The 23,918-nt window shown below is 47.9% G+C and overlaps 1 protein-coding gene across 1 annotated transcript in view; it reads left to right on the top strand.

Moving 5' to 3' along the window:
- IGF2R (insulin like growth factor 2 receptor) overlaps window positions 1-23,918 on the top strand; it is a 1,757,136-nt gene that overhangs the window by 1,188,648 nt on the left and 544,570 nt on the right. The window contains exon 35 of the mRNA XM_086927157.1: window positions 23,143-23,352. Coding sequence (XP_086783283.1) covers window positions 23,143-23,352 — 210 coding nt within the window. The remainder of the gene's footprint in view (window positions 1-23,142; window positions 23,353-23,918) is intronic.

Below are 23,918 nucleotides of genomic sequence, written 5' to 3' on the forward strand. Positions count from 1 at the left end.
GGCTCTAGTTCTTCACTTTCAGTCCAATCATTCGCTTCCAGCTCGAGTGTATATGCAACTACTAGGAAGTATGGCATCTTGCATCATGATCGTTCCCCATGCCAGGCTTCACATTCGTCCCGTACAGGAATGCTTAGCAGGTCAGTGGATCCAATTGCAGGGTTTGTTAACCAATCTAGTGTTGGTAAGCGGCCATACTCATCGCTCTCTGCAGTGATGGAACACACAAAATGTATCAAAAGGACGGCACTGATATACCCAGTTCCACAGACAATACAACAGTGGACATGTCCCTCACTTGTTGGGGGCCTCATCTTCAACACCACACTGTGCAAGGCCTGTGGAGTATACAACAAAAAACTCCCTACATAAACCATCCAGAGCTGCTAGCAGTGTTTATAGCGCACAAAGCATTTCAGACTCACATGGTCGGCAAAGCTGTCCTAATTCATACTGACAACATGACAGCTATGTATTATATACAAACACGGGGGATACACACTCTCTCCAACTGGCGCACTTGGCCCAAGACATTTGGAGGCGAGCCATTCACCACAAAATCTATCTTCTAGCGGAACACCTCCTATGAGTGAACAATCGGATTGCCGATCTTAGCAGACAGAGACAGCAAATACACAAATGGGAACTTCACCCTCAAGTTCTCCTCCCATACTTTCAAAGTTGGGGAGTCCGTCAAATAGATCTTTTTGCAACACACTAAAAAGCAAAATGCCCAACATTCGCCTCCAGGTTCCCACACCCATTCTCCAAAGGCAATGAACTATGGATGAACTGGTCAGGGATATTTGCCTATGCTTTTCCGCCTCTCGCACTCATTCCATTAGTGGTTCGGAAACTCCGACAAACATCCTTCACACTGATCCTAGTAGCTCCCACATTGGACCGTCAACCGTGGTTCACAGCCCTGTTGGAGCTGTCCCTAGTTCCACCTCAAAAGCTGCACTTCACATCCAGTCTCCTCACATAGAGCCATGGAGAAATCAGACACCCATATCCCAAACAATTGAACCTCGCTATCTCGCTCCTGAAATCATAGGGTTTGGTTATCTAAATCTCCCACCAGACTGTATGAACATTATCAGAGAGGCCAGAAGGCCTAGCAACAAGAGCATATTATGCAGCTTAATGGAAACCTTTTTTTATCTATTGCAATTACAAAAACATCAATTCTCTTGCTGCTTCAATACAAAATATCGTTTGTTATCTGTTACACTTGCAGCATTCAGAATTAGCTTACACCAGTAATCAAAGCTTTCATGGAAGGACTTAAAATAATTATACCACCAAGACTTCTACCTGCCCCAGTGTGGAATCTAAACATTGTCCTTACAAGATGTTTAATGGGCCCATCTTTTGAACCCATGCATAATGTGAGCCACAGTTTCTCTCCTGGAAGACAGCTTTCCTCATTGCAATCACTTCACTGAGGAGAGTGGGTGAACTACAGGCACTCACCATAGAAGAACCTTTTTTCCAACTTCACAGAGACAAAGTGGTTCTCCGTACTAATCCCAAGTTTCTACCTAAGATAGTTTATGCTTTCCTCATTGCAAGCACTGCACTGAGTAGAGTGGGTGAACTACAGGCACTAACCATAGAAGAACCTTTTTTCCAACTTCACAGAGACAAAGCGGTTCTTCGTACTAATCCCAAGTTTCTACTTAAGGTAGTTTCTGCCTTCCATATCAATCAGTCGATTGAATTACCAGTATTCTTTGCTCAACCTGGTTCAGTGGCAGAACGAGCTCTACACACCTTCGATGTCAGAAGAGCCCTTTTATATTACATTGAAAGGACAAAATCATTTCGTAAAACCAAACAACTTTTTATTGTTTTTGCACCACTACACAAGGGCAATCCTATATCCAAGTCAGGTATTGCCAGGTGGATTGTTAAATGCATTCAAACTTGTTATGCAAAAGCAAAAAGAACTTTAACTATACCCCCTAGAGCGCATTCCTCTCACAAAATAGGGGCTACTATGACTTTCTTAGGAAACCTCTCCATAGTTGGCATTTGTAAAGCTGCAACATGGTCCACACTGCACACATTCACCAAGCACTATTGTGTAGATAAGTTAGCGAGACAGCAAGCTAATGTGAGCCAGACAGTACTTAGACAGTACTTAAACTACTGTTTCAGACAACTCCAAGAGCTACTGGTTAGCCCCGCTTTAGGAGAATACTACTGTATAATATATGCAAAGCATGTGAACTACAGCTCACATGCCTCGAACGGATAATGTTACTTACCCAGTAAGCATGACTCTGAGTTTGCTGGGTTTGATGAGCTCCTGCATCCAGCTAGTCAAGTCCGCCAGATGGCATATATGGGTTCTGCAGCGAGACCTGAATTCATAGTGGGTGCAGCATCAGTGGAATCTTACAAATCTGGTCCAGATTTCGGAGAAGACTGCAGAAAATTTGTAGTGGTGGTTCCGGGACCTCACTCGTGTCAACAGCAGACCTCTCTTCTTACACCACCCAAAACTCTCAGTGGTGATTGATGCATCTCTTGGGGGCTGGGGAGTCCATCTGGGAGAGGTTGTGATCAGAGGTGTCTGGTCTTCAGCAGAGACTTGGCTCCATGTCAACCTTCAGGAGCTGCGAGTCATCGCTTGGGGTTGACAGCCTTCTTACCATCCGTCAAAGGGAAACTGAAGCAGGTTCTCACAGACACCACCACCATGTGATACTGCAACAAGCAGTATGGGGTCATGCCACCTCGACAAAGGTGGGTGAAAACATGGCGGCCGCTAGCTAGAGCGGTGCGCTCGTCATTGACGAGGCTCCTGCCGATATGCTTCAGTAGGAGAAGTAGCTGCATCGGTCACCTCGAACCGCGAGAGTTGAAGTCAGGAATGCAGAGACGTTAATCAGCGCGGAAAATATTGGATTCGGGCGGTGGTTTGGAGTAGGTTCTTTGAGTCCAGTGCGAGCGAGAAGACAGGCGGAGCTCCGGAGCCCGCACGGCTTTGAGCTCAGCTGCCGCTGAGCAGCTCTGAGAAAGCGGCGTGCTGCTGAATCAGGTGTGCAGGCTCGGACTCAGGAGGGGGAGAGAGAGCGAGCCGGCAGGCGGAGACCCGGGAGCCCGCTGCTCTTTGCAGGGCGTGCTAAACAAACTGTATACAACCGTAAGAACTTGGGACACGGAGCTCCGGTCAGTGCGGCCGATATTTTGTTGAGACCCTGCCTGGAGAGTGTGACGAGGGGAGTAGGCTCAGGCACGGGCCAGGTCAGGCTTTGTTGCAGGATTTTAGACGTGCTGCTCCCTTGCTGAGCTAACTTTGTAAGAAATCGAAAGGACAGTGATAGCAGTGGCGTGGGGGCCGCCTGACCAGCCTGGGTTCTTCGGATGTAACAGAACAATACCAGTGCTGCATTGAAATATATGTGAATATAAGTGGATAAAATTGCCAATGTGTTGGGGGCAGCTTTTTCTCCCTGCACAATATCGCTGGGGCGACGCAGCCGTGGAGCTCCGAAGAAGCAGAAGGGCAGCAGCATACAGCGTCTCTACAAAAGGAGCAGCAACAAATTTCTGGTGTGGTAAGGGGGATCTGCAGAGGGAGAGGGCGCTGAGTGCTTTGGGAGGTGAGGTCCAATCTACTGATAACCAGGACCCTATAGATATACAGGGGTGCCACTCCTTGCAAAGGTTAGACCCAACACCTAGAGTCTATAGATTTAATGCACAATCTCAAACATCTAACCAGATACTGAGTGAGTCCTTACACATAATAACTGCCAGAACCCTGGGGAAGCGGAAAGCTAAAGGGAAAGGGAAAGGCAGCAATAAAGATAAAGAATCAGTTGCCCCGAGGGGCGCTAGAGGGCGCGCTTGCGGAATGGCTGCCTGAACCCGCAGCTCCCGCTCCTTGGTCATCGATCCTACTTAGATCCTTCGCCACGGGGTGCCACATCGATCCCAGACGACCGGATTCTGTATCGGAGGGGTGCCCTCTGCACTCGTTCCAAGTATGGAATGCCTGCGAGCCCTGGCGCCGAAGTTACAGGCTGCTGAAGAATGCCCGGCACTTGCTCTGGAGCTACTTGAGGCGGATACACGGACACTGTCTCTACGCGAGCCCGAGGCCTGCCACGAGGCTCCCAGGCCGCACCGAGACCTCGCCTTCCTGATCCGTGCCGGGACAGCGTGCGGAGGAGGCTGTGAAGGTAGGCGGCCGCTACGGACACTCGCCTTGGGTCTCCCCCCCTCTCCCCCCAGCCGTCACCTTGCTGGTTCCGTGAGGAGAATGCTCCTGTTGTGACGCCTGCTGCCACGGCTCCTCAAGACCGCCACACCTGCCGCCCATAGCGCTGCTGACCCGGACTTGCGCGGCGCTATCCGCCAGGACTATCGACCAGGGGCTGAGGTTGCCCCCTGATGTACAGAGTCCCGCTGTCGCCGCCCGCAACACCCGCCTGGGGAGCGCTGTGCACAATTGGGAGCCGGGTGCGCTGGGGGCCATACACGCGCGACACAGCCGCCATTCCGAGTGGCGCCGACCGGTGAGTCGTGACGCCCCGCCGCTGTGCTGGCAATCTGCTCCCTTGGATCTGACCCTGCAGCCAGCCCTGAATACCGGTACTTTGACCCATATATTGCCTGGCGTCCACGCAGCGAGTGCATGACGATACAGCCGGCTGCCCAGGCCTGAACATACTGCCATTACTACTGAGCGATTGGTCACCACGCAGCGCCACTGTTGAGCACGACCATATTGCGATACCTAGAAACGCACCAAGCCCGACACCTACCTGCCTGCTGCTGGCTGGTACTTACCTGCAGTGCGCTGCCATCCCTCAGTTTCGGCGTCTCACCTAACTCCGGTCACTGCCATGGGGCGACCTGAGACTCGCCAGCCTAAGCTGAGCTTCGACAACACCCGCAAAAACGCCACGTCGACACAGATGAACCCGGGACCCAGCGTACCGCCTCCGCAGCCTGCACCGCCTTCTGCCCCTGCTGCGGACCTTACCAGCCTGATTCAGGAGATGCGTCAAGGCTTCGCCACCGTAGTGGAGAAGGTAGATGGCGTCACGGCTCGACTGGACGCCCTGGTTCACAAAGTGGATCGCCATGAGGAGCGCCTTACAACTGCGGAACAGAGAATCTCTGACAACACCGATGCCGCCACGGCCCACACGACGCAGCTGGCAAGAATGGACAATCTCCTCTGCATCATAGCGGCAAAGAATGAGGACTTGGAAGCGCGCAGCCGCCGGAATAACATTCGCATTACCAATGTGCCAGAGTCCACTGCCACGGGCAGGATGGAGTTATATGTGGAGAAATTACTCAAGGGCTCAATTGGAGAGGAAGCTTTCTCGTCCCAGTTCATCGTGGAGAGGGCCCACCGCTCCCTGGCACTTATGCCCCAGCCTGGCCTGCCACCGAGACCTATAATCGCTCGACTTCTGAATTATCGCGATCGCAATACGGCCCTTAGAGCTGCCCGGACTCAGAAATCACTGCGGTATGAAGGCATCACATTCTCCATTTATCCCGACTTCACGCCGATGGTTCAAGATGAGCGGCGCAAGTTCCTTCCAGTGGAAAAAAAACTGCGGGAAGCCCAAATAGACTATGCCCTCTTATATCCTGCGAAGCTTAGAGTTACCCACCAAGGCAAGCAGCGTTTCTTCACCAACCCGCAAAAAGCTGAGTACTTCCTAAAGACGATCCGAAGAGCGCGCAGGGACGACCATGTGCCTGCGGACGAACAGGAGAATGCTGATCTACCTCCAGAGCACCATGAAGACTGATGGACCTATCGTACTTTGAACTGCATGAGCATCATACCGACCTACAAGCTGGCAACGGCTCACCACCTGTGGGCTGGGGAGATACAGAAGCGGCGAACTGTCTGGACCTTGGACCCCAGTGGTAACGTATACCAAGGACCACTCTTTCGGCCCTAGACTCCACCGAGGGCGGTACAGTTCTGGAGCTATGGGCCGGATAGTGGCAGTGCGTACTTTCTGATGTACCCCTGTCGGGTGTTCCCCATTGACTTGTCGTTTGTTTGGCTGTTTGCCTCACCACAGTTGGGGGGGGGGGGGGGGATGGAGGGGGAGGTCACATTAGGGGGATCCATGGCTACTGGCATGTTTGGGATGCTGGGGTGGGTGGGGGGGGGTTAGATTTCGTGAGGTTGCAACTGCATAGACTGTGTATTTATTTGCTAACTTGGTGTGTGGTTTGGGCCTGCGGAGGCGGATGTGGACTCAAGATTTGGCCCCTTTGGGCATTTCCGCCTCTACTGTCACTATGTCCATGGCTGCTATGAACACAACTGCGCGACTGACATGTTTGTCTTGGAACGTCCGAGGGTTGAACGATGCCAAAAAATGCCGGAATGTTATTGCCTACTTAAACAGACATCATGTACAGATTGCCATGCTGCAGGAGACACACATGCCCATGGGTAGGGACACATCTTTTGCATTGAAATGGGCTGGTACCCGCGTTTTTTCCTCCTATTCGTCTTATGCGAGGGGTGTGGCGATTCTCGTTGCCCGTGGCGTACCTTTCCACCGCTTTGGGGAGGAGGTGGACGGGGAGGGGCGGTATGTTTTGCTATGGGGTAGGGTGGGACATGACACCTATTTATTTGTCTCAATGTATGCGCCGAATGTTGACTCACCTGCCTTTTTTTCCACACTGTGGGGTAAAATTGTCTCCATTGGGGCGCGGCACATCGTCTGGGGCGGTGATTTTAATCTGGCGCTGGCGCCCCACCTTGACAGAGCTGATGGTGTCCGTTCCTACAAGCCTCGGGCCAGGGAAGCTTTGGAGGGCGTGGTAGAGGAGGGTGGACTGTTCGATGCCTGGAGACACCTACATCCCATAGGACGAGAGGGCACACATTTCACATCTCACACAGGGACATGGGCGCGCTTAGATTACTTTCTGGTCACCCGAGATATTACCAGGGGACTATTAGGAGTTGACCACTTGCCCAGAACCTACTCAGACCACAGCCCTGTTAGGTTGCAGTTCCAGGCCCCTGGGTGGGACAGTCCGAGACCACAGTGGAGGTTAGGCCCCGATGTGCTCCTTGACGATCTCTTCCGCACTGAGTTGGGAGAGGAGATCAGAGATTTCTTTCCTAGGAACAAGGGCTCGGTCGAGTCGGTTGAGCACATATGGGAGGCTTTCAAGGTCACTATCAGGGGGTTCTGCATTTCCAAAAGCCACGGGGTACTACGAGATATCTTGCGTACCATCACCACACTGGAGGGGGAGCTGCGGGACCTAGAGCTACAAATGGCGGCGGATACTGACCCACGCCTACAGGTAACCTTTAGGGAGACATTGTCCAAATACGAGGAAGAGGCTGCCAGGGAAGCGAAATACCGGGGCAAACACTGGGTGGCCCGGAGATATTGTGAGGGGGACAGGCCTGGAAAAGTACTAGCTGCACTCACACGTGTACCACGAGAACACAACACTATATTAGAACTTACCGATGCGACTGGTGCCACCATTAGAGACTCAGATGCGATACTCACTGCTTTCACAGCAAACTACTCGACATTATACACATCCACAGCAGAGGCGGACGCACCATATGCCGAATATCTAAACGACGTAGCACTTTGCTGGCTTAGCGACGGAGATAAGGGAGTTCCTAGCAGCGCCTTTCGAGCTGGACGAGGTTCGTGAGGCCATCATGTCCCTCAAAAACGGTAAGGCTCCGGGGCTTGATGGCATTCCGGCCAAATTTTACAAAGCCTATATCGATATAATGGCGCCCGTGCTTAGCAAAGTCTTTACCGAATCCCTAACTGATGGGAGACTACCCTGCTCTATGCGCGAGGTAGTTATCACCTCCCTCCTGAAGCCGGATAAGGAGCCCACCTCCTGTGACTCCTACCGTCCACTTTCCCTTCTAAACTGCGACGTCAAGATCCTAGCCAAGATTCTAGCTACACGTCTCTCGCTGCTCATGACCAGAATTGTCCTACCCGACCAATCTAGATTTGTGGCGGGCAGATCCACGTCCCATAATCTCCGCACCCTTTTCTCCCTGCTCCGTACGGTCCACCCTGACGTCCCAGTGGCGGCGGTGTTCCTAGACGCCACCAAGGCGTTCGACTCTGTCGAATGGCCCTACCTCTTCTCGGTCTTAGCCAGTATGGGGTTCCCTAAACTGTTCTTGGCCTGGGTGCGCCTCCTATACACGGTCCCTACGGCAAGAGTACTAATAAATGGAAAACTGTCACAACCCATCAACCTTACAAGAGGCACCCGTCAGGGATGTCCGCTCTCGCCTCTACTATTTGCCATTGCGGTCGAGCCTCTGGCCTGTCGCCTGCGTCAATTACACCGAGCAGGAGCGGTACAATGCCTGCAGCGGCAAATCGATGTGTCCCTCTATGCAGATGACATCACGCTGTACGTTAAATATCCGTCCCTACACCTCAATCCCCTGCTTCGTGAATTCGTCCTTTACGGGGGGCTGTCTGGTGTTCACATCAATTGGTCCAAATCGCAATTCTTTCCTCTTACAGACGCATGCACGACTTCCCCCTTGATTATCCACTGGTATGGTGCCGAGATGATCTTCGCTATTTGGGGATCCGTATTGCTCGGGACAAGGATGAGACACTCCGATCTAACTATGGAATAGCCATGACCAAATTGACTGCCTCCGTCGATAGGTGGATCACGTTGCCACTCTCCATGGCTGGAAGGGCCTCCCTCATAAAAATGGTGATACTGCCCCGCTTCCTGTACCTTTTCCTAAATATCCCCTATTACCCTGGTGCCTTCTTCTTCAAGACACTCCACACAGAACTGCGCAGACTCTTTTGGGGTGGCAAATCTCCCCGATTAAAGTGGTCAACGCTGACCCTTCCCTATGACCAGGGAGGGTTCGATGTCCCCGATTTTTTAACATACTATTTGAGTGCACAGGCGCATTTTGCCTATCACTGGATGGCTCCCACTCCCTTCATGCCACATATAGCGGTGGAAGACTGGATAGTACACCCGCTCCCGCTGAATGGCCTGCTACACTGTCCCAAGACTTCCATCGACACTGCAGATACCTCGGTATCCTGCACATTGGATGCATGGCGCCACATCGCTCGGCGATTATTGTGCATACTGCTCTACTCCCCCAGGCTACCACTTACCTATCACCCGCGGCTTTCCTTGTTGTCGGAGCTGGGGTTCCAGCGGCTATGTGACAAGCTTCTTATCACCCGCTGGGGAGATCTGTTCCAAGACGGTCATTTTAAATCGGCTGACCTTTTCTTCAGAACGCACAAACATACACCCCTTGAACTATTTTACTATGTTCGGCTGCGAGCCGGGATGCGGGACATCCTACCCGATTACCCTGATGAGCCAGCGACCCTGCCGCCACTACACTTCCTTCTAGGGTCACAAGATGGGACCCATTTGGTCTCTGGGCTCTACCGCCAAATCCGAAGTGCTGCCCCATTGCAAGCCTCTGCTGCCCGTCTGCACTGGTCTGCGGAGCTTGGACTGGAGCTTTCGGACGACCAGTAGAAACACTGCTGTGCGTTAACCTCCCGCATTTCTGCCAGTTGCAGATTAAAAATTATACATTACAAATTTCTTCAGAGAATATATTACACCCCGGTCCGGAAGCATAGATTTGGGCTGGCCGATAATGATCGCTGTGAGCGTTGTCGTGCAGAACATGCTGATTTTCTTCACCTGGCGTGGTCCTGCCCCCAGATTGCCGACTACTGGCGACAGGTCATCGAAGCCGTTGTGGAGATGGTAGACGAGGAAATTCCTGCAGACCCACTGGTAGCCGTCCTCGGATACACCAAGCAGTTGCCCAGAGAATACAGAAAATTCATTGACATGGCGTTGCTTCTGGCCAAGTGGCGTGTTGCTTGCCGTTGGAGCAGGGGCAGAGCGCCCAAGTTCAAGGACTGGCTGACTGACTTAACATACTGCCAGGACCAGCATACCACCTTTGCTGAACTGCTGCCTCTTTCGTGCCGACCCAGGGACGTTTGGGATCCACTGGTACACTACTTGCTAAAACGCTCAAAGGACGATGTGCAGTCGGATGACGTGCCTGCCACTCCCCAGCGCCACTGACATTCTTCCCATACATGTCCTGTGCTCTCGGGACGGCTTCGCGGCCTCCCCTCCTTGGACATAGGTCACTGCCCCCGTAGATTCCCCATAGAGTGAGCTGCCCTACCTGGGCGGGAATGCCCTCTCTCCCCTATCCGTGCCTACACGTCCCTATCGCCACCACGACGCGAGATCGCCTCCTCTGGCGAGCTGTGTCCTTCGTGCCCCATGGCTTCTAAGACTGACACCCCACGGACACCAACGGCCCTTGAGAATTAGCACTGGACACATCACTACCCACACCACGCCTCCTGCTGAGACCACCAAAATACACCATTGACACACATTTCCACTAAGCAGTCATACACCACCTCTTAGTTGTAACCTGGTTGGGAAGTTTCTTGGTTCCTGTTATGCAATCTACAAAACGGCAGTGAGAGCCTTCTCTCGCTCAAAAAAGCCTGTTCGACTGCTGCTCATCCTAGCTTGGCCTACGTCATAGGACACAGAGGTTACGCTGTTTCAATTTATAATATGCCGTCGGGCCCCCGGGATGCCGACAAACAGGCTGTGTATTGCATTTCCTCTTTCGCTGCCGGCCTCCGGGTTGTAGGCGATCCAAGCTGTGTATTTTACTATGCCTTTTTTTCTCAATAAAGCAGATTTGAACCCCAAAAAAAAAAAAACAGTTGCCCCTACAGGTCCCAAGGATACAGGTCAGACGCAAGTAACAGAAAGAAGCCCAGGGGAGCAGCCCCTCACAGAGTCAGAGCCGGAATCTGAGCACGAGGCCGTACTTGATACATTACAACCCCCTGTTCTAAGGATATCGAAAAGGGGTAAGCAACATCAGTTACGGTATACCGCTCCGAAGGAGCTACCGCATAAAGCTTGTCTGAGTAAAGGGGGTCCTAAAACAAAAGCTAGTAAAATTTCCCGAATCACACCCTCACTGAAGTCTTATTTTAAGGTCCTCCCCCAGGTCTTAAACATAAATCAAGAGGCCCAAAAACCTCCTTGTACACAAACTGCACCCCCATCAGTGGAAGAGGCTGGACCTATAACTACTTCTATACCTCCTACAGCTATACTCTGTAATCTGGGAGAGAAGGAAGGAAAACTAAGAGGTATTGAGATGGGGGATCCAGTAGATCGAGTTGCTGATGCAACTTCTCCTCTGGATCAGCAAGTCCTCACGGCAGCAGCAGCGGGAAGTAATACAAAAGACTTGGAACAATGCAGTGGGGGTTGCGAAGATAATGAAGATAATGGCAGCGATGATACCATTCAAGCCATACTTCTAAGTATGAGGAATGAGATTAGAAATGGATTTGAGGAATCAAAGAGATGTTTTGAGGAGTCCAGACTCACTCAATCAGAGATCCGTACCATGTGTGACAATTTAGATGCCAAGGTAGATGGTCTCTCACTAAGAACCGGGGGCCTAGAGAATTGTGTTGAAGAACTCAAGGCAAAACTGGAGGCTGCCGAAGGAAAGATTCAGACATTAAGAAGAGATGGCAATACAGTTAAAGAGAGGGTTGAGTCCCTAGAAAATTTCTCTAAAAGAAATAACTTAAGGCTCCTAAAAATACCGGAGGGAAAAGAAGGGGGGGACTTAAAGAACTTTGTCGCAACAATATTAAAAGACTCTCTAAATATGGACGAACCTCTGTCCGAGATAGAAACCTATTCAGAGGGTACACCGGGATCCGTTCCGCCTTAAACCGGGTCGAGATAAACCAAGGAAGATCCTGGTGAATTTCCTAACATATTCTCTGAAAGAGAGGATTTTGACTTCAGCGTTGAAAGCCAAGACTTTGAAAACTTTAGCTTTCTCTTTCGAAGTGAGATCGGACCTGTCCAAAACTACACTGGATAGGCAGTGGGAATTAGGCCTACGGATGGAAAAATTCAGAAGTCTAGGAGCTACTGTCCAAATGAGATTCCCTGCCTTCCTAAGGGTAATGTACAATAATAAAATGTACAATGTCAAGTCTCCCTTTGAAGCTGATGAGTTACTTGTCACTATCAGCGAACACGCAAATCCTCCGGATCATGTGTGAAAAAATCTTCGTAAAAAAAATAAAACTGTTAAAAGAAAAAAAAAAGAAATAATAATAGAGCAATCTGTTAAATGAGTTAAGAAAGGAAAGGGAAAAAATAAAAAAAATAAAAAAATAGAAAAGGAGAAAAGGATAAGATGAGGGGAAAAAAAGAAGAAAAAAAAGGGAGGGAAAAAGTGCAGGAAAAAAAAAAGGTGGGAAAATAAAATAGAAATAGAATAAGAAAAACAAGAAAAAGGAAAAGAACAAAACTCATAATGGGGAGATGGGGAAAAAAAAAGAGGAAGGAAGGAAGAAAGTAGGGAAGAAGGGAAAACTGGAAAAAAAAGGGGGAAAGACAAGAGTGGGGAAAAAAAAAGGAGGAATACACCAAAGTATGTACACTTGGGTGATGTCATATAACTTCGATATTATGATACGGGAAAACTAAACAGTAGTGTGTGATAGATAAACATAAGTTTAGCAACTGGGGAATCTCACTACAGATCTTAAACCCTTAGCATATTTCCTGAGGTACAAGGCATGTCGAGACCTACCTTTCAATTCCTACACTATTGCCCAAATCCATCCTTGGCCACCTGAGTATCTTCAATAGCAATAATATGCTATAAGACAACTATTATATAAAGGACTCAAAATAGGGCTTTATGAACCACCACTGCCTATATCTTAAGCATAGTGACCAATAAGATAGATATTCGGGCATGGAGCAGGAAAACGTCAGAGACGACAACCTGGCAATACATCAAGCCAGAGTAAGTAGGGGGGGGGGGGTTCAAGGGGAGGGAGGGGAGGGAAGGGAAAGGCAAAATATAAAAGTCCTCATAAACCGAATTTTAAAATCATGAAGAATATAGATCCATCAGTGTTCCAAAGCGGCTGTTTGGTCAAAATAGCAAGAGATATAATTAATAACAGGCATTTTTGCAAAAAAAGTATTAGAGGCGAGGGTCGGGAAACTCTGTTAAATATAAATGTCGGACACTAAATTTCTATCCTGGAACGTAAATGGTCTGCGTGTTAGGGCTAGAAGAAATAGAATTTTACAATACCTACGAGATTCACCCGCGCAGATCATTGCGATCCAGGAAACACATTTGAATAAACAGGAGATCACAGATATACTTAAAAAGCTCAAATGGGTTGATAAATTTATAACTACGGACCACAACACTAGTATTCGTGGCACAGCCATCATTTTTAAAACAGCTGTAAGGGCCCAGATTACGAGTTGGGAAACAGATACGAGTAGTAGATGGCTGATAGTTAATGCTCAATTACATTCTAAGGATGTTACTATAATCAGCTACTATGGACCTAACCAGGGCGACCCTTCTTATTTAAACATCCTGCAGAACCATTTGATTACCTGTTCTGATCCCATAATATGGGTGGGAGATTTCAATCTTGTCCTAGATCCAAAGCTAGATAAATCTCCTACCTCTAGAGCGGTCGTCCATAGTAATATGAGGGATACACTGCTCAGGTGTATGTCGAATCTTGGCCTAATAGATCTATGGAGACAAAGGGCTGGCAATGCCCTGGGAGTCTCCTACCACAACTATAAATACAGACATAAATCACAAATTGACTATGCTCTATTTAGCCGTTCCATTAAAGATCAGGTTAAAAGTAAAACATACCTCCCTCTACACTTGTCAGATCATTCTGCTATCTTTTTCACTGTAAAATTAGATCAGAAATCTACCCACCCTTCTTGGTCTTTTGACCGAACAATTTTACTGGAGGAAGAGGAGAAAGATTATCTGATGCAGGAAACAGTCTCTTTTTTAGAGCAAAATTTAGGCTCTACCTCTTTGGCCATAGTATGGGAGGCTTGGAAGGCCTTCCCTAGGGGCTGCATTACAGGGGGAGGGCCTCTTACAGGAGGAAGAAATATGAAGAGGGAATACGACATATTGAGCAAGAATTAACTCATTTAGAATCATTAGATCAGTTCCCCTCAGACAATCAAGAGGAGAAAACAGAATTAAAAGCCAAGTTAGACACACTACTGCAGGAGAGGGTAAATAAAAGATGGCAGGCAAGCAAACTTGCTCACTTCGAATATGGCGAATCTGCAGGAAAACTGCTGGCCTGGAAAATTAAAGCTGATCAATCTAGAAATTTCATTAAAGAAGTGAGGGTCGCTGGAGAAGCCAATAGTAGGTCAACAAACACGGCCATAGGGGAAGCCTTTAGTGAGTTCTTCCAGAATATATACACAGAGGAACTGAACGTTAATGTAGATGAAAGGAACAAATGGCTGAATAACATAACTCTCCCGGAATTGGAGAGTTCCCAAATTGAAAATTTAGATAAAGAGATAACGGAATTGGAAGTCTCTAACACCATCAAGCAATTATCACAGGGCAAAGCCGCGGGACCAGATGGTCTCCCCGGGGAATTATATAGGGTACTTAATTCTACGCTTACTTCAGTCCTTACAAACCTTTTTAACGACATAATGATTAGAGGGCAAGCACCACCAAGCTCCTGGGGGGAAGCCAATATAGCTTTAATATTAAAAACAGGCAAGGACCCAGCTGAATGTGGTTCATATCGCCCAATCTCGCTTCTCAATAATGACTACAAGATTTTTACTTTAATTCTGGCTGCGAGATTGGGAAGCGAGATTGGGTCGATCATCCACTCTGATCAAAAGGAGTTTTTCAGAGGCCGGCAATTGGCTGATCTAACCTATGATTTGGTGGGTGCCACGGACATCGCCTCAACTTTCGGCCTACCCCTGGCCATTATGACCCTCGACGCCACCAAAGCGTTCGATAGGGTCAATTGGGCATACTTAAATTCAATAATGAATAAATTCCATCTGGGACCCAAATTTTGTAAGACCATAGGCTTATTATATAACAACCCTAGAGCATCCCTACTAATAAATGGTACACGAACAACTCCATTTAAAATCAGTCGAGGAACAAGGCAGGGCTGCCCCTTATCCCTCCTTCTTTTTAATTTATATGTAGAACCGTTTGCACAGTCTATTAGGGAGGATACCAACATTCCACATTTTACTTTTTCGGGTTGGGAAAAGAAGATTGGCCTCTATGCCGATGATATACTCATTTATACAACTGATCCTACATTGGCATTCCCCATAATTATAAAGAAAGCGGAAAACTTTGGAAAATTCTCGGGATACGAAATTAACGCAGGGAAAACCGAAATTATGGCCTGGAATATTCACAATCTTCAACTCCCGGTAAAATCCTCAATGAGGTACCTGGGAATTATAATAACTAAAGATCTAGAACACTTGTCTCAAAACAACTTAGCCCGTATCTCCTGAGAATCCCAAATTTTGATGAAAGCCTGGTCCTTTCTTCCGCTTAACATCTATGGGAGAACTAGTCTGATAAAAATGAGTATTCTCCCGAAATGTACTTTTATTTTTAATTCTATTCCGCTAGTTTTTGATACCAAGCAGCTTGCAAAATGTCAGCAAAATATTAATTCATTTATTTGGGGATATAAATCCAGCAGATTAGCTTGGAAAAAAATTGAGAAGGAGAAGAGAAAAAGGGGGGCTTGCATTGCCAGACCTGGAATATTACGCCTGGGCATTTCATCTGACCCACTCTAGGATGTTACTTCAATCAATGACACTTATAGAGCGCGCTACATACCCGTAGGGTCTCAAGGCGCTGGGGGGGGGGGGGGGCGGCCGCTACTGCTCGAACAGCCAGGTCTTCAGCTTCTTCCGGAAGGAGAGGTGGTCTTGGGTCAGGCGCAGGTCGGACGGGAGGGAGTTCCAGGTCTTGGCGGCCAGGTAGGAGAAGGACCTTCCTCCTGAAGTCGCTCTTCGGATGCGGGGGACAGTGGCGAGGGCGTGGTTGGCTGATCGGAGGTGGCGTTTGGGAGCGTAGAAGTTGATCCGGCTGTTGAGGTAGCTCGGGCCTTGGTCGTGTAGGGCTTTGTGTGCGTGGGTGAGGAGGCGGAAGGTGATTCTTTTGTTGACGGGGAGCCAGTGAAGGTCTCTCAGCTGTCCGGAGATGTGGCTGGTACGTGGGATGTCGAGGATGAGTCTGGCTGAGGCGTTCTGGATCCGCTGGAGTCTCTTCTGGAGCTTGGCGGTGGTACCGGCGTAGAGCTCCCCTGGGAAATGCAAATGGGCTCATGTACAAGGCAATGCTATTGGGTTCGGACCTTCCAGTAAATGGCTTTCTCTTCAAGTTCGGCCACCAGAAGTTTTTCAAAAAAATCAGGTTAAAGACACTATTGAGTAGTATAAAAGAGTGGTCTCAAATAAAATCTAAGGCCGGTATAGGACACTTATCTGAACATGCCCCAATTTGGGACTTACCTGGACTAGCATCACAAGAAGCCAACACGGCCAAAAGAGTCCTGCTGGATGCAGGGATCACAAAGTGGGGTGATCTGCTGACGGAAAGATCAATCATTGACTGGGATATCTTCAAGCTTAAAGTAATATCACCACTCTCTTGGATAGTATATCTACAAATAGGAAGCTGGATTCGGACTCAAATTAAGAAGAAAGGAATGATGGGAGTGGGGAGTACCTTAGAAAATATCCTAGTTGAAAGACCGGGGGGAAAAAAGGAAGTTGCACTCTTCTATTGGCATATTATAGAGGATGGAGAACGAGACTTTAACCTCCCGGAAAAACTCTGGGGTGCGGAGGGAGAACCAGATATGGAGGTAATTTGGGAGGAATCTTTTACCCTCCTCTACAAAATCATCAAGCCAGCATGGCTGAGGCACAACCATTTCTTCACACTTCACAGAGCGTATTACTCTCCTAAAAGGCTGTCGAAATTTCAAATAGGGAAGTGCTGTTGTAAATGCTCTTTACCAGCAGCCTCAGACCTTCATATGTTTTGTGAGTGTCCGAACATTGCCACCTTTTGGCCCAAAGTCAGAACAACACTCAAATCTATTCTTGGAGTAACTATCCTGTGCTCATGGTCTTTAATCATTTTCGGATTAAATCACAACATCAAGGGAGTAGAGAGAGATTTTTTGTTCTATGCCATCTTACTGGCTAGAAGAGAAATCTGTAAAAATTGGGTTAACATAAATCCCCCAACACATGCAGAGTGGCTGTCTTCATTATATGCAACTTCAAAGTTAGATCTATCGAGAACATGCATCCCTCGATCTCTTAAATTTTGGGACCTCTTGATCAAATGGAAGAGGGATAATTAGCCAAAACCCAGGTTTTTTTTTTTTTCCCGGGTCCGATGATTAGGCCTAAAATCTCTCTGTCCAAAAGGGTGGTATCGTACAGCTACTGGACAACTGGCCGAACTGGTCCGAAGGGAGTATGTCCGTCCAAGCTCTGTTGGTGACATCGGGGCTGACTCTCTAGGTACCTGGAGCTCAGCATTGGGCTTCTTGGTGCTACGGGGGGGGGGGGGGGTCGGTCCTCGAGTCTGTGAGGATAAGAGCATAGTTGGATCGACTTTTTGGCTAATGAGGACAAAAAAAAAGCAGTATGGGGTCATCCCTGTTCCAGGAGCCTTTTGGTCTCTGGACGTTAGTAGACCACCAAGGAATTTTTCTGGTGATGCACCACCTGATGGGTTTCCTGAATGCTAGAGTGCACGAACTAGCCATTGACGCCTTGTGGATCACAAATGACTGTTGCATCTGGAGCTTGGGGTCTCTTCAGTGAGTGGTGGGAACTCTGGCTCAATCTTTTTTCCACCCTTGGGAATATATCAGCACTTTTTCACATTGAAGTTTCCTGTGTGTCCCTCGTTCAGAGGCACATTTCTATTCCCCTGTATGCCTTCCCATCTATACCTCTCCAGCCTGAGTTCTGAAGAAGATCAGGGTTGGCGCAGTCCAAGTCATCCTAGTGGCCCTGGATTGGGCATGGAGAATATATCTTGAACTACTGCAACAGGAGATCCTCTAAAGGATCTTCTTTCGCAGTAGAAGGGCAGGGTACTGTACCCAAACCTATGCACTCTACATCTCCATGCTTGGAGATTGAGTTGCAACAGTTTAGTGGTCCGAGCCTAGCGTTGAGCAGCGCCGTTTAGGATATCTTGCCTAACTCACGACTATCCCTGCCACACGATCCTGTCTTTCGACCATTGCGGTTTAAAAATCACGGAAGCAACAAACGGATATTTTTTCCCCGCGTTCCGTGAAATTTCAGCGTCTGCTAGATTCAGCGCTGTGTAGAACACTTTATTTAGCGGCAATCCATGCCCATGTATTTCAATCTAAATCGTAGCTGAACCTCAACTCCCCGCCCATTTTTCTACTGCATCTCTCCTTTTTGCAGCTGACGTTGAACGCCATCACTTTCGAATCAGCCTTCAACTACTGAAGCTCCTGATTAAAACCACAGCCGAACCCCCTGTTTTCTGCCGCATCTTTGCTATCCATAGTTCGGCAGCACCAAGAAGTCACCTTCCAATACAGCCACGTGTGAATCCCCTATTATTGACAGCATTTTCTATTAAAAGAACGTAACTTCACTACTGCATCTTCAGAGTTCTACCACTGTTGAGTCATACCCACTATATTGTAGTATCTATTTAAGATCCATTGCCCCATCTTCCACAACCCCTGTCCTGATGAAGACCCTCTAGCAAGGTTTATACCACGCCTGCACCGATTCTGGGTCGAAACGTCGACACTTCTTTTTATGTTCAGCCTCTTTTTTTTGATTCATCATTTGTGATTTTATTTGAGGCACGATTGCTTAAACCAATTGATAAATTAATTGGTTCATTGTGCTAACCTATCATTATTTCTGGTGTATCTTGGTCTTAGTGACCCATATTTTAGTATCTATACTTTCACTATCCCAGCACTACCCTTCCTTTTCCTTCAGGGGCATTATATGTGATTTACTGCATATTTATTTTTATGAATGAATTTTGTATGATACACGTTGTGATTAAAAACAATGCTGTTATAAGTTATTTTTGTATGCACATATTTGTTGTCTTGATTGAGTTAATTGTGTGTCTATCTGGGACCGCTTTGTCTGTATCAATAGTCCGCCCAGGTCCCAGTGACTTCTTGGGTTAACCCGTGTTTTTGTAGCACATGGTCTTCAGCAGAGACTTGGCTCCATGTCAACCTTCAGGAGCTGCGAGTCATCGCTTGGGGTTGACAGCCTTCTTACCATCCGTCAAAGGGAAACTGGAGGAGGTTCTCACAGACACCACCACCATGTGATACTGCAACAAGCAGTATGGGGTCATCCCTGTTCCAGGAGCCTTTTGGTCTCTGGACGTTAGTAGACCACCAAGTAATTTTTCTGGTGATGCACCACCTGATGGGTTTCCTGAACGCTAGAGTGGACGAACTAGCTATTGATGCCTTGTGGATCACAAATGACTGTTGCATCTGGAGCGTGGGGTCTCTTCAGTGAGTGGTGGGATCTCTGGCTCAATCTTTTTTCCACCCTTGGGAATATATCAGCACTTTTTCACATTGAAGTTTCCTGTGTGTCCCTCGTTCAGAGGCACATTTCTATTCCCCTGTATGCCTTCCTATCTATACCTCTCCAGCCCGAGTTCTGAAGAAGATCAGGGTTGGCGCAGTCCAAGTCATCCTAGTGGCCCTGGATTGGGCATGGGGAATATATCTTGAACTACTGCAACAGGAGATCCTCTAAAGTATCTTCTTTCGCAGTAGAAGGGCAGGGTACTGTACCCAAACCTATGCACTCTACATCTCCATGCTTGGAGATTGAGTTGCAACAGTTGAGTGACTTTGACCTTTCTCCTAAAGTTGTGGACGTCCTCTTGACAGCCAGACATCCCTCAACCAAATCCTTATACACCTGCAATTGGGATGAGTTTGAGGCCAGGTGCGCTCCTAAACAGATTGACCCACTCCATGCCAAGATGTCTGAAAGTTTGTTGTTTGTAATGTCCATAGCCCAACAAGCCCTTCCTTTGTCGCCGTCTGCTCTTTCACCCTTTTTATGGTTGCCGGGCCAGCACTGATTATTCAAGTCACGTATTGTGATGCAGTGCCTTAAATGGTTACAATATATGTTCCCAATTGTTCTATTTGTTTTGCCCCAATTTATATCGGCATTTTTCTCTTACATTTCTCATGTGTGCACCCTTTGAGTTGTTCTCTTTAGCTACTTCATCTGAAGACAATTGTTCATGTTGCCATTACATCAGCGAGATGAGTGAGCAAGAGACCGGCCCGGTCTGTCAACTGGCTTACAACACTTTCTTCTCAGACTAGCTGGTTCTGTGGACTTAAGCCTCCTTCTTTCGGTAGGTTGTGACTCCCTTTCTTGTCTGTTAGAACTTCACTCTTCTGGTATTCTTTGCTCTGCCTCATAGCTCTAAGGACGAGGTGAAAGTCCAGCGGCCAGATCTGAAAAGGGCTCCCAGGATGCTTGTTTTAGGTCCATGGAGGACCTGGTTTGCAGTTCGGGCTGGACTGATACCCATGAGGAACAGGGTCAAGACTGATTTGCATTTGGCTGTGTCCAAACTGGGGTGGCATGGGGATGGATGGATCACTTGACTGCGGGTGAATCTTTGATTTGCTCTGCGTTTCATCCATCACCTGTATCTCTTTAGCTTTAAACTAATTGGCATAGTGAGCCCGGGATGCATGTCTGGGCATATGCGTCACACTCGGGTCAACAAATGCAAAAAAAACAAATGATGGACAGAATTGGGGTATTCGGGCTCCCCCCTGCAAACCCCAATTAAGATGCTGGGTGTGCCCTGGGTGGGCTCCTGAACACCCACCCTTTATAGGTCGGGCCTTGGGGGAAGTGGGGGCTGCGCATCCCCTCTCCCCCTTGCTTTAACAACCGTGCCCTGGGGGGATAGAGTTTCAGGGGCCAAATGTGGACTGGGTGGGGGGCCATGTAAACCCCTCCTCTAACAAAATGTGGTGGGCCCCTGGAATTGGGGCCCCTGGGCTGCAATCAGCTCGGGAGAGGGGGCTTTGTGCCCCCCCTCCCGAGTTGGCTGCCTTTGGGGGTGGTTGGCAGGCCAGACTGAGTGCGGCAGGGAGTTCGCTGCATGTGGCCAACTCCCTGCCGCGCCTAAGGCCGGGTGCGGTGGCGGTTTCATAAACGCATGGGATTTTAAAAATAACTTCACGTTAAAAAAAAAAACCTAAAAATTCACAGTGAATATATATGTATGTCACACGCACACACATGTGATCAAGACCATGGTAACTCCGTCTAAACGCATCATGCTGGGCACTTGCTGACACATTTTATTGATGCTGAGAAGTTCTGCAATAAAGCACTGCACTTTGGAAAAACCCACGTTGTGGTCAATACCTGTGTATCGCCGTGACGTTGGTAATTCAGGATTGTTATATATATATATATATATATATATATATGTTCAACTTCCATCCGGCGAATAGAGAGACACGAACCGCTAGAAGGTATGGCTTGATGTTGATTTTTTCCCTCAAAAATTACGCGTTTCGGACTACACTAGTCCTTGCTCACATACATATATATATATACACTCACTAAGTCTCTCACATTCACACTTACTATAGGTCAAGTTAATATTAGTGATCCATCTTCTCTTAGTTGTATTTTTTGATTCTACGGACATAGTAACCTGCCTCCATCCTCCTTTGCAGTACTAAGATTCTTCCTTGTGGGAGCCTCTCATGGGACTCTACTACATAACTATTTTGGCTTTGGCTTTGATGAGGATATCAGCATAAAATAGGCTACTCTAAATGTCAGAAGGCCGATCTTTAAATCCTGTCAGGGTTTGGTCTTTGATCAGAACAGAGTTTTGTGGTATTTGCTTATTATATTTTAAGGATTCTTTGGGAATGTAATAGAGAAGAGGATGGAGGAGTGGCATGCTCATAACATGGTGGTGACAACTAGGATGACTTTTTGGAGAGGATGGATTTATGCCAGTAGCTCTTAACACGGGGTGGGCAGTCTGACACAGTGGGTGAGTGTGGTGCTCCTCTGTTGTGAGGTAGGAGTCAGTGTGGGTGTGTAGTAGGTCTAACAAGAAGTCCTACACCTTGTGCCATCATTTGGTCAGCTTTTACATGAGACAAGGAAATTTGAGAAGGATACCAGATATGAAGATCTTGATCGTGAGCTGGAGTCTAGTGGCATTGGTAGACCAATGAAGCCTGTGGATGGAACCAATACCTTCTCCTTTGGGAGTTAGTTCTGTTTTGCATCTAGATACATAGGTTAATTTTTACAAATGTAGGAGTGAACAGTTGCTTCCTGGTGTTACTCTTTTCTCGTGTATGAAGTATAATTAAAGTTATTTTCTGAGATGATTGCGTTCATGGAGGAGAGTGTAGGGTAGCTGACTCAATGTTTAGGAGTGCAAGTCCCCAACCAGATTTTGGGACGGCATGCAAGTGTGAGCGTGATTTGAGTCCTGGGTTTCTAGTAATACGGATAGGGGCTACCGGCTGTGGGTGATGGTAGCAGTCCTCAAGTTGTGCTGTGTGGCCTGTGCACAGGCATTCACAGAACCATAAATCAAGTAATTAGAAGTAGGATATGCTCTGGGGTAGGTTTGTTTGGTGAAGATATGGCGAAGGACTTCAAGGTGGAGGTTATTTGAAGGAAATGAAGAGTTGTGTAAATGAATCATTATGCAATATACTGTTTCAAATGGAGTAAAAATCACATTTGTTGAAGAGAGTAACCACCTTCTTCTGGACTCTGGGACCCCATGCATTAAAAAGTAAGTATTTATATTGAAAATGCATTCCATCAAATTGTGCTTCTTCCACTCCTACCAAGGATAATTTGTTATCTGCTCAAACAAGCATGATTTAGAGATGTAAGCTGCATACAATGAATCTATATTCTATTCATTCTCCCTTAAGTTACTTTTGTATTCTTTATTTGATGCTCACTTTCATTCCCTCCATTCTCCTTAGTCCTAATGTCCCACTCTCCATTCCTGTGCCTTTTTCCTTTTCATATCTCATGAATCATCTGAATCACAGCAGTGGTGATGGTTTCGGTTTTTATTTGCAGGTTAAATGCTCCGTGCAGAATGGCACATCTCTTATTGACTTGAGCCTTTTGATACATCGCAGTGGGTATTATGAGGCCTACGCCGATTCCTCGCATGATACTTCTCCAGACTTCTATATTAACATCTGCCGGCCTCTGAACTCTATACAAGGTGTTAACTGTCCACCTGGTGCTGCTGTCTGCATGGATCCCGATGAAGGCGAACCTATTGTAAGTAGCATACTGATCTGCTTGAAATGCATAGTCTTTAATAAAAATAACCTTTAATCAACATTTGATGGCTACCAACCCACATATGTGTTTTATCTGAAAGAGACACGTTAGTGATAGATTCCTTACCTTAGAATATCCCCAGGCGTCAGACTGGATCCGGAAACTTTTGCGTAGCAATACCCCTGCCCGCTGGTAGGCGTCGTCTGCGGCTCCGCGTCCGTCGTCGGCGTCGTGAGCGCTGGGATGACGTCGTCGGAGTACTTAGACGGCGCCCATGCGCGCTGACGTCAGTTCTTCTTTTTTCCGCGCCAGCTAGCGCAGATCCGGAAGAAGCTCTACCCCCAGTCACTTTTTGACTGAAAAGTTTTTGATCCTTTTTGATCTCTCTTAGTCGACTGTCTCGACTATCGGTGCCAGGGATGCCCGGGTTCAAGCCTTGTTCGAAGTGCGGCCGACTCATGTCGGTCACGGACCCCCATCGCCGGTGCCTGAAGTGCTTAGGCCTCGACCACGACGATCGAACCTGCGTCGACTGCCGGGCCCTGACGTCGAAGGCTAGGCGG

This window comes from Lissotriton vulgaris, chromosome 6, assembly GCF_964263255.1.
Source record: "Lissotriton vulgaris chromosome 6, aLisVul1.2, whole genome shotgun sequence".
NCBI lineage: Eukaryota > Metazoa > Chordata > Amphibia > Caudata > Salamandridae > Lissotriton > Lissotriton vulgaris.